Genomic DNA, 14985 nt, shown 5'->3' with positions numbered 1-14985 from the left:
GCCCAGTCCCTGACCACATTCCGGCGCCTCCTTAAGACTCACCTCTTCAAACAGCACCTGTAGAACTCCTCTGTTTGTATCCTGGGACACTATCACCCTTCATTTAAATGTGCTTTATTTTGCTCTTATCTGCCCCCTATTTTACTGCATTTAATCCTGTACTTCAGAATACTGTAATCTGCCAAGTGTTTAACCTGTAGTATTTTGTATTTAATCATATCCTGATGTAACTATCACTATTATCTGCTGTATTATTGAATTGTGGTTTGTCACACTTGAACAAAAGTTATTGTATTTCTTGCTCTTATTGTATTACTTGTATTGTAACACTTGAAATGTATTTGCTTACGATTGTAAGTCACCCTGGATAAGGGCGTCTGCTAAGAAATAAATAAAAATAAATAAATTAAAAAAAATAACTACCATGAGTGATCAGGAGATGATTTATATATGAAGAGGTGTGTGAAAAATACAGCGAACAAGGGGTGGGGCGGGGCTGGAGATGCAATACTGAGTGTCCTGTTGATATGCAGTGCCTTTTAAACCTGTTTTACTGTGAAAAAAATACTTTTAAACAGCGCATCTAAAATAAACTGTGCATGTGAAAATAAATTGGACCTGACGCGCCTGAGACACGCTGAATAAATGGACCGCAAAGGGTTAAAGTGAGACGTGTATCAGCATCAACAGACAAGTAATCCCTTGTCAATGGCAGGCGTTCAGGCATGTAGACTCTTGCTGTAAAAATCCCTACTTGCTATGATAGCAGAACAATAACCAGCAGCTGAGCTTAATCCAAGTGCATGGGTGGCGTTCGAGATCTATTCCTGTTCATGCTTTTACTCCAAGCAGGTCCTAAATTAGTTCACTGAATCTGCTAAGGGTCCATTAACTAATTTAGGACCAGGCTGGAACAGACTGAAATGGACCTTAATGGCTACAGCTGGGCACCACTGCTCTAGTGAAACACTTTTGCTGAGCTTTTAACAGGCGGTAGGTACTCTTTATAACCCTTGCACTGACACTGAAAGGGTGCCCTGCATGTAACCTCATGCATATGAGCCGAGTCCACTGGGAGACTGCTCTGAATCACAGGGAAAGGTTTAAATCGCTGTTTTACCAGTTCATCTCACAGGCTTGTAACACATGCAGTCAGCTTGTGACTAGCCCCTTATTCAGCCCACTCTCCCTGTCCCTTTTCAATATGGAGGCAATCTCAGGAGCTCTCTATTAGGACCCACTCTCTATTAAAGCAGCTGTAGCTAATAATTCCATTAAACTTACCTGTTGTGCCCTACAATTCCTTATATAAAGTCGGTCTCAAATATGCAGTTTTGAAAGAAACACATATTGTAGCAAACTTTTTTATTTTTATTTTAAAACATATCTGGTACTGCATTAGGGTAAATAAATCTCTCTTTGAAAACTATGCTTTCAGATAGTGTTGAACTTCCTAGGAAATTGTTCCCATCCCTTCACTGACTTCTTTCCTGCTATTATATTATGATAAATAATATTATAACCAACCAGTTGCTTTCCCTGATGAATGACATGCTTTCAGCCAGTAACATGCTTTGCCCCAGAAGACACTGTGGAGGTGAAATGACCTAGGAGTTGCAAGTGTAACAGGTTTCCTGTGTAAGACATGGAAACTCAGAACTTTCTTCAACTTAATGTACCACTAGATATCATGCTTTTAAATGAAAATACATGTTTGCTGTTTCTTTCACAACTGCACAGCTGAGTACTAGGTAGCACATAGAAGTGCACAACAGGTATGATTTGTGAACGTATTTAGTTTGCTTCAAGCCTTTTAAGACCATTGCTCCTTTTCGTGGTAGTATTGGAGCGATGCATCTGTACCTGTAACTGCTCTGTCTGGATTCAGCAGCTCTTGCCTAGTAGAGCATAGAGACGGATTATTACAAAGCACTTACATTTTCAAATTGTTTCACTGGTGAAAGGTACAATATTGAGGGCTCTGGATGCTGTGGTGTTAAGTGGAGAGTAGATAGGAGAATGTGGGCACCCCCCACCCCCACGGTCAGCTGAGGCCTGAATTGAGACATACCTAATCAGATGTGAAAAGGGCCCCCCGCCCAAGAGCTGAAACCCACTGCATCACTGCAACCTCTTTTACCTGGGTTTGTAAAAAACGCATGCTTGGTTGGGCACACTGGGAGCTGCCCTACAGGAAGGCTATTAGTACATCCACTACAACTACTGCCCTGCTACTACTTACTACTTCAGTTTGTATGTGTTCGCCACCTGCCTCAGATCAATTGCCACACGCTATTTTTTTGATTGCATTTTTATTTTCATTTCAATTAGAATGTTTCTAACACTGCATTTCGTTTGCTTGTCTTGTTCATTTTAACAATGACCCCCCTCTTAGAGGCATCATGTACAGGTGAATGCCATCGGAATGGCCCATTCGCGCGGCCCAAACCCCACAGAGTACAACACAAACGCTTGGGAATGGTCAGAAGTAAGCTGCTTCGTCACGGGCTATCGAGATAAAAAGCACTGTCGAGGTGAACAACTAACGGCAGTCATAAAGTAGCAAGGCAGCGAGCACGTATAAACGTATTAGAAGTCACTGTTAGTAAAGAAATACAATGACATGCCCTTACCTTACTGCCTTCAGTCCCCTGCTCCTGTGATAGCAAATGATCCAAAAAAACCTGTTTTAAATTCCTGTCACGCTGCTGAGCTGCGTTAACCATTTTTAATGTTGTTAACCATATTACAGAACAAATCTACTTTATTCATACACACTTTGCACTTTCACTCAAGACTATGCATCCTGAAACAAGTGCAATGGAAGTACAGTACAAGGTATTTAATGAATCGTGTAAAGAATAACACCACATTGCTATTACATATTGGCAGTCCTACTGTATACAGTGCTTGCTGTGCTCCGAATGTGAATTCTACAGAGAAATACAATCACAGAATATGTAAAGGAAGAAAGAAGAAAACATTTTTGGCATCAGATGTAAAAAAAAAAAAAAGTGTGACTCAAATTAGAAACAGTACTGTGATATAAAACAAGCACTGCAGTTTGACTGGCACTAAGAGATTCAAATCAAGCTGCATGTACAATCCAGGCCCTTCCCCAACCTACAATGAGATCATACAATGGACTTTTTAGACAGAGATGACAGCTAATCAGCCTTTCTAGTCAAGTGTCTGACTAGAATGTAACAACAGCTCACTTTTCAATACAAAATCTGCTGGACCGACTGGCACCAGTAGATGTCCCCAGAGAGCAGCTCATGATAAGCTTTCACCGAACAAAGGGATCTCTGCATACCCTTTGTTTCCAAGGCAAGCCATTTATTTGCCGAATTCAGACTGGACTGCTGCTAAATACATCAGTGCAGTAAGGATCACAGAAAACAACTATGAATACAAGTGGGTGGGGGTTTCAATCCAATACAAAAAGTGTTAAACAGGTAACCATTTATTGAACAATGAAATGACAATGGAACTCTTTTTTGCGAGTGCCTGTGGGCTGCTTGGTAAAGCTGTCAGAAGGCTATCGATTTGTAGGCAGACTATCTGTCTCTGCCGTAGTCACACAGCTGTTTACAGCACTTGTTCCTAGAGGTGTTGTGCTGCAACAGTTTCTAGGATGTGCGGTGTGTTAACTAACTCCCCAGGCTGTTTTATATATTCATTTACAGCCAAAATTGTCACCTGCAACCGCATAACTCAATAGGCTAATTAACTACTGTACTGCAAATCCTGACAGCTTTCAAACATACAGAATAATTTATAGATGCCTTCAGAGATTAAAAAAAACAAAAAAAAAACACAGTAGCTATGTGCTTCAGCTTGTTAGTTATAATAAACTGAACAAACAATAACAAAAATAAAATAAACTGTACAGTTTAATAACACTGGCAGCTGTGGCAGTACTTCACTATTTTCTCATTTGAAGACTTAAAGAACATTATATATACAGTGTGGAGTAGTGGTTAGGGCTCTGGATTCTTGACCAGAGGGTCGTGGGTTCAATCCCCAGTGGGGGACACTGCTGCTGTACCCTTGAGCAAGGTACTTTACCTAGATTGCTCCAGTATAAACCCAACTGTATAAATGGGTAATTGTATGTACAAATAATGTGATATCTTGTAACAATTGTAAGTCGCCTTGGATAATATATATATTATTCATTTCTTAGCAGCCCCCCTTATCCTTAATTATTATATATACACATACACACATACACAGTATATATATATATATATATATATATATATATATATATATATATATATATATATATATACATTGTGTATGTATATATACATATATATAATAATTATTTTTTTATTAATATTTTAAATTCCCAAGCAATATTGAATGCACTGGTTTCTATGCAGGCTTCCTGTATGCTACAGCAGTCCAGTTACTGACTTACTGAGAGTGGAGATGAAAAGAAGAGAAAGGGACAAGAAATCAGAAAAGAAAAAAGAAAGGAATTTATAAGAAAAAGAAATACCGTATGCAATATATATTGTGAACGCATTCCATTCATGTCAAATCTGAAAATGCTGCCTCTGTACTTGAGGGGTGCCTGTTATTATTATTATTATTATTATTATTATTATTATTATTATTATTATTATTATTATTATTATTAGCAGACTTGTATTAATTAAAATGGAAAGAAATCTGGTAATTGCAAATTCATAACAAAGTCAATTACATTTAAACATGCAAGGCAATTTCAAATTACTCCTGAGACAAATACATCCTGAAGGGTTTAGACACTGTTAAAAAACTATTACTACTCAAATATGAGTGATTTAAATCAACATGGTAGGCAGGGTAGTTAGGTATTTAGCTAGAAATGTGGCGATTTTATTGAAAGGGATGTCAGAATATTGTACGTTGATGGGGCTCCCGAGTGGCGCATCCAGTAAAGGCGCTCCTCGTGGAGTGCAGGATGTGCTCTACAGTCTGGGTGTCGCGAGTTCGAGTCCAGGCTATTCCTTTGCCGACCGAGGACGGGAGCTTCCAGGGGGCGGCGCTGGCAGAGCGTCGCCCGGGGGGAGGGAGGGTTAGGTCAGCCAGGGTGTCCTCGGCTCACCGCGCACCAGTGACCCCTGTAGTCTGGCCGGGCGCCTGCGGGCTTGCCTGTAAGCTGCCTGAGAGCTGCGTTGTCCTCCGACGCTGTAGCTCTTGGGTGGCTGCATGGTGAGTCGGCAGTGTGAAAAAAAGAGGTCAGCTGACAGCACACGCTTCAGAGGACAGCATGTGCTCGTCTTCGCCCACCCGAGTCAGCGCAGGGGTGGTAGTGGTGAGCTGAGGCTAAAAGTAATTGGCCATTTCCAAATTGGGGTGAAAATAATAAAAATAATTGGCAACGACTACATTATTTGTAGTCGTTGCCAATTATTATTATTGTACGTTGAAAGAATTTGTGTTGGAAGTATAAAATATCTCCAGCTGTTGATCTAAATATTTGGCACACCCCAAGCTGCTACTGAACCTATAAAATACCGTAAACCCTCAATCAGACACAGCAACATACTATTCACAGGCAGCCTGGGTGCCACACCAAATTATGCTCCCTAATCCCTTAAAATAGTATTACCCCACTTTGTATTGTAAAATATTTAATCATAATATTTTTTTTTTGTAATGTCTATACTCCTAATGAATATCAATTATTATTAGAAGGAGAGGTGATACCTTTTACTGGACTAACTAAACAATAATTCAATACCTCAGAGGTCTCTTCTTCAGGTGAAAATAGAAAAGAGATTGATGTTTACATTCAAAAGGTGGCATCAGAACCCCATTTGCCCAGCATCGATTTTGAAGCGTTGGACAAAACTAGACCCGCCCGGGCTAGCCCCGAAATTCAGTGAAAACTGTTGAAAAAACGGGTTTCACCCAGTCGTCTTTTTCAAGTTCTGGGCCAATCTAGATTCACCCGACTGGACGCGGGCGAGTGCCGAAAAAAAAGTGGTAACTTCAGGATTCGCCCAGAAGCCATTGGCGAAACTAGATTGGCCCGGGCAAAACAAGACTCGGTAGACCATCGGGTTTCGCCCTTAACATTATATATATATATATATATATATATATATATACACACACACACACTAGCTGAAGTACCCGCCGTTGCCTGGAGAAATTCAATATTTCAAGCATGACAAATTGGGGAACGGTAGCCTTATGGTTTCCTATAAGTTACCGATCTTGGGTGTCGCACAATGCACTCGGACCCCTTTCCTTTTTTTTAACTTTCTTATTTTTTGGTTTTTGCCGTTTTTAATTTTTTTTTAAAATTTTAGTTTGGTTTCTTTGGTTTGAGATACATGGCTACTGTAGTGATTCAGCAATGGGGTTACTAAAGAAAGTACCCCAGGGGTCAAAATTTTGCATCCAAACATAGCCCTCGATCTTCCCCTGGATGAAAGAGGAGGCCATGCAAAGTTTGGTTGCACTGGCTCCTGTGGGACCCGAATGCATAAAGGAACAGACAGACAGACAAACTTTATATATTAGTGCTGGGACAAACACAGGATTTTCATGGCTGGATATTCGCTCGTAATTTAATTTTTTAATTTTTTTTTTAATTTAGTAGTCGCCAATTAGTTTTTTTGTTGTTTTCTCCCCAATTTAATAGTTTCCAATTATTTTTGTTTAGCTCAGCTCACCGCTACCACCCCCGCGCTGACTCGGGAGCAGCGAAGACGAGCACACGCTGTCCTCCGAAGCGTGTGCCATCAGCCGACCACTTTTTTTCACACTGCAGACTCACCATCCAGCTACCCAGAGCTACAGTGTCGGAGGACAATGCAGCTCTGGGCAGCTTACAGGCAAGCCTGCAGGCACCCGGCCAGACTACAAGGGTCGCTGGTGCGCGGTGAGCCGAGGACACCCTGGTCGACCTAACCCTCCCTCCCCCCGGGCGGCGCTCGGCCAATTGTGTGCTGCCCCCTGGGAGCGCTGGTCTACGGTCGGCAATAGTATAGCCTGGACTTGAACCGGCGACCTCCAGGCTATAGGGTGCACTTTACGCGAGTGCTTTTACTGGGTGCACCACTCAGGAACCCTTTATTCACTCATAATTTAAATATTTGTTCGGATATTCATTCGTTTTCAAAATGTAATAAAAGCGATTATATTACTCATAACAGATAGATAATTATTACTTTATTAAAATTCTGACTAAAAAAAAAAAAAAACTTGGAGCAAATAGCTAGCTATAACGTTTGTTGAGCACAAGGTGGTTTCAATAAATACTTTCTGATTTAAATATAGGCTTACTGTGTGATAGTTTGTGACATTCAGTCTATTTAAAACAAGGTAGGTGTTTATGTTTTACATTATTTTTATATATAATTATTCGTTGAAAAAGCTGCTACCAAATCAGACCATTTTGCTACCTACTTTCCAGACAGGCAGCAAATCCTCAATACTGTTACAATGATTTGTATTTTATTCACATTTATTTATTTATTTATTTATTTATTTATTTATATTTTTCAACACAGCATTGTAGTGATTCCAAATGGGTTCTTTTTGTTAAAGTTCTGATGTCACCTTTGAATGTAAACATCAATCTCTCTTTTCTAATTTCACCTAAAGAAGAGACCTCTGAGGTCTTGAAAGCTTGTGATTAATTATTGTTCAGTTAGTCCAATAAAAGGTATCACATCTCCTTCTCTTTGTCTATCATCTCTGGACTGATACGGCTACCATTTCACCTATCAATTATTATTTTAAAATAATACAACAAAGTAACATAATGTAGAGTAGGCCTTAAACTGTTTTTTTTTTTAGTTATGAATAATTCAAGAGTTCCACTACTTGACATTACAACAGGAAACACGTGGCCCACTCTTAAATAGAAGTTGCACTTACAATCTCGTCTCCAGGCAACCAATATCCTTCCTGCTCGATTCCGGCCTTGGAGCCCTTGCAGCCCACGGTCAGCGTCTCCACAACCAGCCCATCCTTCACAGCCTGGCCCAGCTGTCGCGTGGTCTCTTTGGGATGCATGCCGAAGACTCGTGTCAAGTACCTGCACACAAACATTTACATACAATGGATGATATATTATTATTTCGTTATTTAGCTTTTATCCAAAGCGACTTAAAGAAATGAAACAAAAACATAAAAGTATATGTTATAGGCAATAAAAATGCAAAACAAACAGATACAACATATACAAAATAAATATAAATAAAGGAAAACACAAAAAGATATATAAATAGGAATTTACAAATAAAGAAATACAGGTTGAATGAGTGGATTTTGAGAAGACGAAGGAAAGCAGTAAAAGACTGAACAGTCCTGAGGAGAACCGGTAGCTGCTTCCACCACAGGGGGCCAAGGGAAGAGAAGGAGCGAGCATGGGAGGGGGAGAGTGAAGAGAAGGAGCGAGCACGGGAGGAACGAGAGTGAAGAGAAGGAGCGAGCACGGGAGGAAGGAGAGTGAAGAGAAGGAGCGAGCACGGGAGGAAGGAGAGTGAAGAGAAGGAGCGAGCAGGGGAGGAAGGAGAGTGAAGAGAAGGAGCGAGCACGGGAGGAACGAGAGTGAAGAGAAGGAGCGAGCACGGGAGGAACGAGAGTGAAGAGAAGGTGCGAGCAGGGGAGGAAGGAGAGTGAAGAGAAGGAGCGAGCATGGGAGGAGGAGAGTGAAGAGAAGGTGCGAGCAGGGGAGGAAGGAGAGTGAAGAGAAGGAGCGAGCACGGGAGGAAGGAGAGTGAAGAGAAGGAGCGAGCACGGGAGGAAGGAGAGTGAAGAGAAGGAGCGAGCACGGAAGGAACGAGAGTGAAGAGAAGGAGTGAACACGGGAGGAAGGAGAGTGAAGAGAAGGCATAACAAGTCGGCCAGTAGAAGATGAGTGGAGAGGACAAGAGGGAACATAAGGAGACTCGAGGGATTGGAGATGTAAAGGGGCAGTATGATGAATAGAGCGATAGGCAAGAGCAAGGATCTTAAACAGGATGTGAGCAGAGACAGGTAGCCAGTGGAAAGTGCGAAGCGGAGGGGCAGCATGAGAATACAAGACGAGCAGCAGAATTTTGAATAAGCTGAAGAGGGTGAATAGCCCGAAGCAGGGAGACCAGACAACCGTTAACAATGAAAGCATATTGATATACAGCGATTATGTTATCCCACTTAAACAACATTATTAATTCCATTCATTTACAGTAATTCTGTTTACCGGTATGTAAAAACAAAACAAAAAAAATAAACAATTTGTAAAACACTGTAACTCAGGCCCCTGACTCTACGCTGCCAGAAATGAGCTGCTCATTCCATGTTCTATTTCAGTTCTACTTTATGTCCAAATGGACTGATATGCTTGTCACAACATTTCCTGGCACAGAAGTTCAGGTGTTATTTCTTTTGAGGAGGAGGATTTGCATGAGAATCGCCATATTCGTTATTTCTGCCCATGCAAAGTCAGCAACTCCTTCCCCGCTGTATGAACTGAAACATTTGCAGCACACACACGTCTTTATCAATGTCTTTAACACAGTATTATATAATGTTACTGGCTAGGGGTCTACCAATTCTTTATCATGAGAAAGTTGTGCACTGAGTGTACTGTGATACATATCCAAAAGAGATACATACAGTACAGTTGCTACTGGTAGTCCACCAGATGGTTCTTGAATAACAATTAAATGTGCTTTTTTGTTGTATGAATGCATGTTCCCCCTATTTTATTTTGGAAGTAGCCCATCAGCACATTAGCATCACTTCACAAGAAGAGAGTGCAGGACTAAATGGCATAACTGGCAGGTGGTGTTCAAGTCAGGAGGTTCATTATGTTTCTGAATAAATTTCTTTATTTCTTTCAAAAAGCTGCACTTTACAAACGCTGCCAGTCTATGAATCTGCATTTCAAGTTTGCACTCTCTTTTTAGAAGTTGTACTGCAGTATTGGGATTACACAGTATTGCCATTTAACATTATATCAATATTATACAAAGTAGATATAATGATTGTAGTCTAGTCTGAATTAATGTAGTAGATGGGAGATGAAAAAGGGTGAGTTTCGAGATTCTTTTCACAATACTTTACTCACCAAAAAATAAATAAAAGATTAAATAAATCTCAAAAGTTGTTCTTATGGTTTAATTTAAGAAAATGGTTTATTAGGTTGTAACAGGGGAGATCTGGACTGACTGTCTGGCACATTCGTATTACTGCAGGAAGAGGGCAGCAGTCTCGTGGGATCCGCCTGTCGGCCATGGCGATGACACGGAGAGGTGGGGAAGAGTGTGTGTGTGTGCTTTCCCTCTCTCTGAGTGGCTGGGGGGCGGGCCTTGGGAGACTGCTCGGCCCATAAGAACTGGCTTGGTTGTGCACTTGGGTGGCCGGGTTGGGAGAAATACAGTGTCGCTGGCAGAAGAGGCCAGCGTGAAACAAGGAGCAGGCGAGCCCGGCTGAGGGGGCAGCCTTTCATAAAATAAAACAAATTAATTTTCACAGAGCAAAATAAATAAATACGTACCCGAGGGGACGTGTGTAGAGGTACGGGGAACCCTGGCCAACCCCAGTGTATAGGCACAACTAAGTGTAGGACGGAGACCCGTGCTGACCGGCTTAGCGGCAGTGGGGGCACTGCATCAGCAGCACTTTTGTTTGTAGTTTTATTACAGTGTTTTATTTTCCCTTTTTCTTTCGCCTTCTGTTTTCATTATTATTTTTGAGCACTTGAAGGTGCACGGATTGGGATACCTGTGTTGGTAACCCCGTGGTCCTGGTTTACTGTCGGCAGTATCCAGACCACAGACAACAGCGCCCTCTGCGGGCTAATCAAAATAAAAAAAAATAAAGAAGTAAAATAAATAAATCTGGGCACCTGTGCGGTGTTTACAAATATCGAAACCAGCTGACACAAAAAGTCCTGGGCAGCAAGAGAACACAGTGAATCAGGAGAGGCAGTGTGGCAATTTGCCCCGCCCCTGTGTGTATTTGTGTGTTATATGTTGTATGTTGTATGTGTTAATGTTGGTGTATTGTAGTTGGTACACGGGATATAATGTGGGTAATGAGCACTTGTGTTTGGTCCAGTGGTTAAAGAAAAGGGCTTGTAACCAGGAGGTCCCCGGTTCAAATCCCACCTCAGCCACTGACTCATTGTGTGACCCTGAGCAAGTCACTTAACCTCCTTGTGCTCCGTATTTCGGGTGAGACGTAATTGTAAGTGAATCTGCAGCTGATACATAGTTCACACGCCCTAGTCTCTGTAAGTCGCCTTGGATAAAGGCGTCTGCTAAATAATAATAATAATAATAATAATAATAATAATAATAATAATAATTGTATTTAGGCACAGGGATTGCACTTCACTTCACGTGCATTTAAAGTATGTAATATGTGAGCACAGGGTTGCACAGAATTAGTTCACATGCTGGGATTCAAGTGTTGTCCTGCTCTAAATACAAAGAAACAAGTGAAAAATATCTAACAGAATTCATAAGAACATAAGAAAGTTTACAAACGAGAGGAGGCCATTCAGCCCACCTTGCTCGTTTGGTTGTTAGTAGCTTATTGATCCCAGAATCTCATCAAGCAGCTTCTTGAAGGATCCCAGGGTGTCAGCTTCAACAACATTACTTAGTTCCCTTCTTCAATTTCAGTATCTCCCATATGATATTTATAATGCACATTTTTATTGCCTGCATGCAATACTTTACACTTTTCTCTATTAAATGTAATTTGCCATGTGTCTGCCCAGTTCTGAATGCTGTCTAGATCATTTTGAATGACCATTGCTGCTGCAACAGCGTTTGCCACACCTCCTATTTTTGTGTCGTCTGCAAATTTAACAAGTTTGCTTACTATACCAGAATCTAAATCATTAATGTAGATTAGGAATAGCAGAAGACCTAATACTGATCCCTGTGGTACACCACTGGTTACCTCGCTCCATTTTGAGGTTTCTCCTCTAATCAGTACTTTATGTTTTCTATATGTTAACCACTCCCTAATCCAGTTTGAGAATTCCTCTTTTATGTGGGACTTTGTCAAAAGCTTTCTGGAAATCTAAATAAACCATGTCGAATGCTTTGCGATTATCCATTGTCGATGTTGCATCCTCAAAAAGTCAAGCAGGTTAGTTAGACACAATCTCCCTTTCCTAAAACCATGCTGACTGTCTCCCGGGATATTGTTAACATAGAGGTAATTTTCCATTTTGGATCTTATTATAGTTTCCATAAGTTTACATATAATAGAAGTCAGGCTTATTGGTCTGTAGTTACCTGGTTCGGTTTTGTCTCCCTTTTTGTGGATCAGTATTACGTTTGCAATTTTCCAGTCTGTCGGTACAACCCCTGTGTCAAGAGACTGTTGCATGATCTTGGTTAGCGGTTTGTAAATAACTTCTTTCATTTCTTTGAGTACTATTGGGAGGATCTCATCCGGCCCAGGGGATTTGTTTATTTTAAGAGCTCCTAGTCCCTTTAACACTTCTGCCTCTGTTATGCTAAAGTTATTTAAAACTGGATAGGAACAGGTCGACATGTGAGGCATGTTGTCCGTGTCCTCCTTTGTAAAAACCTGTGAAAAGTAATAATTTAATATATTTGCTCTTTCAGATACTCTCATCCTCTACAACTGAAGCTTTCAGTGGAGGCCTAACTTAATGTTTCATGGCGTATACTCTATATCACGGGAGTCCAAAGTTGGTCCTTCCACTCCTTGTCTTTGTTCCAACCCTGTTCTAAATGGTTTAATTGAACCAATGTAACCTCCATCCAGACCCTGAAGTAGTTTTACCTGTCATTTTACCTGCTAAACCTGGAGCGGAATAGCCCTCCAGGACCGGGATTGTACACCCCTGCTCTACATGTAAGGCATTAAGCATGGCACCACTACTGAAACCCTGCCAGAGAAATGCACCCCAGAGGAATATAATAAGAGATCCTTTGAACAATTGTTCAGCGTCCTCATGATATTATTCCTGGCTCAGGGTCTTTTAAAGACATCTGGATATGATTTTACAAATTCTTTCACATTTTGAAAATATGACATTTTTGTGAATATTCCTCAAGGTGTGTGTGTTCATGCATAACAAATCCATTCCAGGCCTTTGAAGCTCCCAGACTGCATGCCTGCCCATTGACAGTTACAATAAAGTACTCTATATTTGCTCAAGTACAGTACACTGTAGTGTCTGTCTCTTGTAAATACTCCCACCACTACAGGGATAATCACTTGTCTAAAGTGATTTTTTTGGGAGCACAGGTCACTTGCATTTAATTAAAGTTATGTACTGTACATCAACTTAGTTGACTATAGACTGTTCAAACTGTTGCCTTTCTACAGTATAACAAGGTTTAATTGAAGACTTCAATTGCATAGCAGATTAAGCCCTTCCAGCTTTGAATGTGCTCTTAATCAGAAACACCATGCACCTGTTTGTAAAGGTAATGTGCGCTTAATCAGAAACACCATGCACCTGTTTGTAAAGGTATCTTGCACATCAGGCTCTCAGGAAGCAGCCAGGTATTAGTATTAAATTATTTCCTGCATCATGTTTTAAAGTTGGTTATACAAAGTAGCTTACATGAGTTCCATGGGAACAGCTGCATAATGTTCTTCCCATTCTGCTGCTGTTCCACCATTCAGTCTCATCTTGTCATGTCTCAGAAGGGCAGTAATTGAATAGGTGAGGAAGTGGTGTTTATGGTTTAGTTGCGTGTGCTCTACCCTATGAGCCAGGGCTCCACCAATTCCCCTGCATGAATCTGCACACCTCAGACCTACTAGAGTAGCTAATGGCGGTGCGAAACAGGTACGATTCATGGAATTATTCTGTTAGCTACATTAACTAAGGCTGAAGCTAAGATTTTAACTAGGGGGTTTTAATCGAGTAATGATTAGTCACACTGGTGGGTTTTGGTCGATTAAAAATAATGGATGGATTAATCTTGTCTACCTGAGTGCGGTATTAAAAACAGTGTGTGACAAAGAAATCTTGAAAAATGGCGGAGGGGCAACTGGAAGGTATCCCCAATATTTCACAATATCTCAGAATGATGAAAAAAGACTGGAAGTTGCAACATTTGCTCATCGGTGCTTTCCTTTCACGGCAGTCCTACACATGTATCATTTCATCGTAGTTGCAAGTAAGATGATTTTTCTCTTTATTCAATGTATTTCTTTCAAACGGCATCAGAAAATTAACAGCTAGATCGTACTTTTTCTTCAGCTAACTAAAATAAAATAGCACTCAGTACATTACATTTCTCTTCAGTTTACCTAAATAAAATAGCACTCAGTACATTACATTTCTCTTCAGTTTACCTAAATAGAATAGCACTCAGTACATTACATTTCTCTTCAGTTTACCTAAATAGAATAGCACTCAGTACATTACATTTCTCTTCAGTTTACCTAAATAGAATAGCACTCAGTACATTACATTTCTCTTCAGTTTACCTAAATAGAATAGCACTCAGTACATTACATTTCTCTTCAGTTTACATAAATAGAATAGCATTCTGTACATTACATTTCTCTTCAGTTTACCTAAATAAAATAACACTCGGTAAGTTACCTTTGTTAGTCTGAAACTCGAAAGCTTACGGTATACCAAAAACAGCAATTAAAAACTAATATTTTAAATGATTCATTGGCTAACTTCCAATTATATGTAAATAAATATTTTCAAACTATCACATTACATGCAAGTAAACATGTATATTAAACATTAGCTGGCATTATGAGACATTTTTAGAATATAGCATAATGTTAATACTTTGCATTATTCATAGGCGTAATTTACATGGGGGCCATGCCCCCCTCACTTTTTCAATGTCAGGGAAATGTCCCCCTCACATTGCAGCAGTACTAAAACTTGTATTTCACAGTAATGTATTAGTATAATCGCTAGTTAGTGTAGAAGCCTACACTTGGACCCAGCGGAAACGAAAATCAACTTGGACAGCATAGGTGTGCAATGCATTATGGGCTAGCTCAAGCAGAGAG

The 14985-nt window shown here is 40.4% G+C and overlaps 1 protein-coding gene across 5 annotated transcripts in view; it reads right to left on the bottom strand.

The window, feature by feature from the left end:
- The window catches only part of LOC117394789 (zinc finger MYND domain-containing protein 11-like), a 53404-nt gene that overhangs the window by 23391 nt on the left and 15028 nt on the right, over nt 1-14985 (bottom strand). For 3 of the 5 annotated variants that reach the window (XM_059019212.1, XM_059019224.1, XM_059019217.1), the window contains 2 exons: nt 7891-8050; nt 2634-2657 (listed from right to left, as the gene is read on the bottom strand). In XM_059019212.1, coding sequence (XP_058875195.1) covers nt 2634-2657; nt 7891-8050 — 184 coding nt within the window. The remainder of the gene's footprint in view (nt 1-2633; nt 2658-7890; nt 8051-14985) is intronic. The other 2 variants (XM_059019219.1, XM_059019227.1) reach the window with 1 other exon arrangement.

Source organism: Acipenser ruthenus, chromosome 3 (assembly GCF_902713425.1).
Source record: "Acipenser ruthenus chromosome 3, fAciRut3.2 maternal haplotype, whole genome shotgun sequence".
Taxonomy (NCBI): Eukaryota; Metazoa; Chordata; class Actinopteri; order Acipenseriformes; family Acipenseridae; genus Acipenser; species Acipenser ruthenus.
The sequence above is the reverse complement of the archived record's forward strand: the minus strand, read 5'-3'. Positions and strand labels throughout refer to the sequence as shown.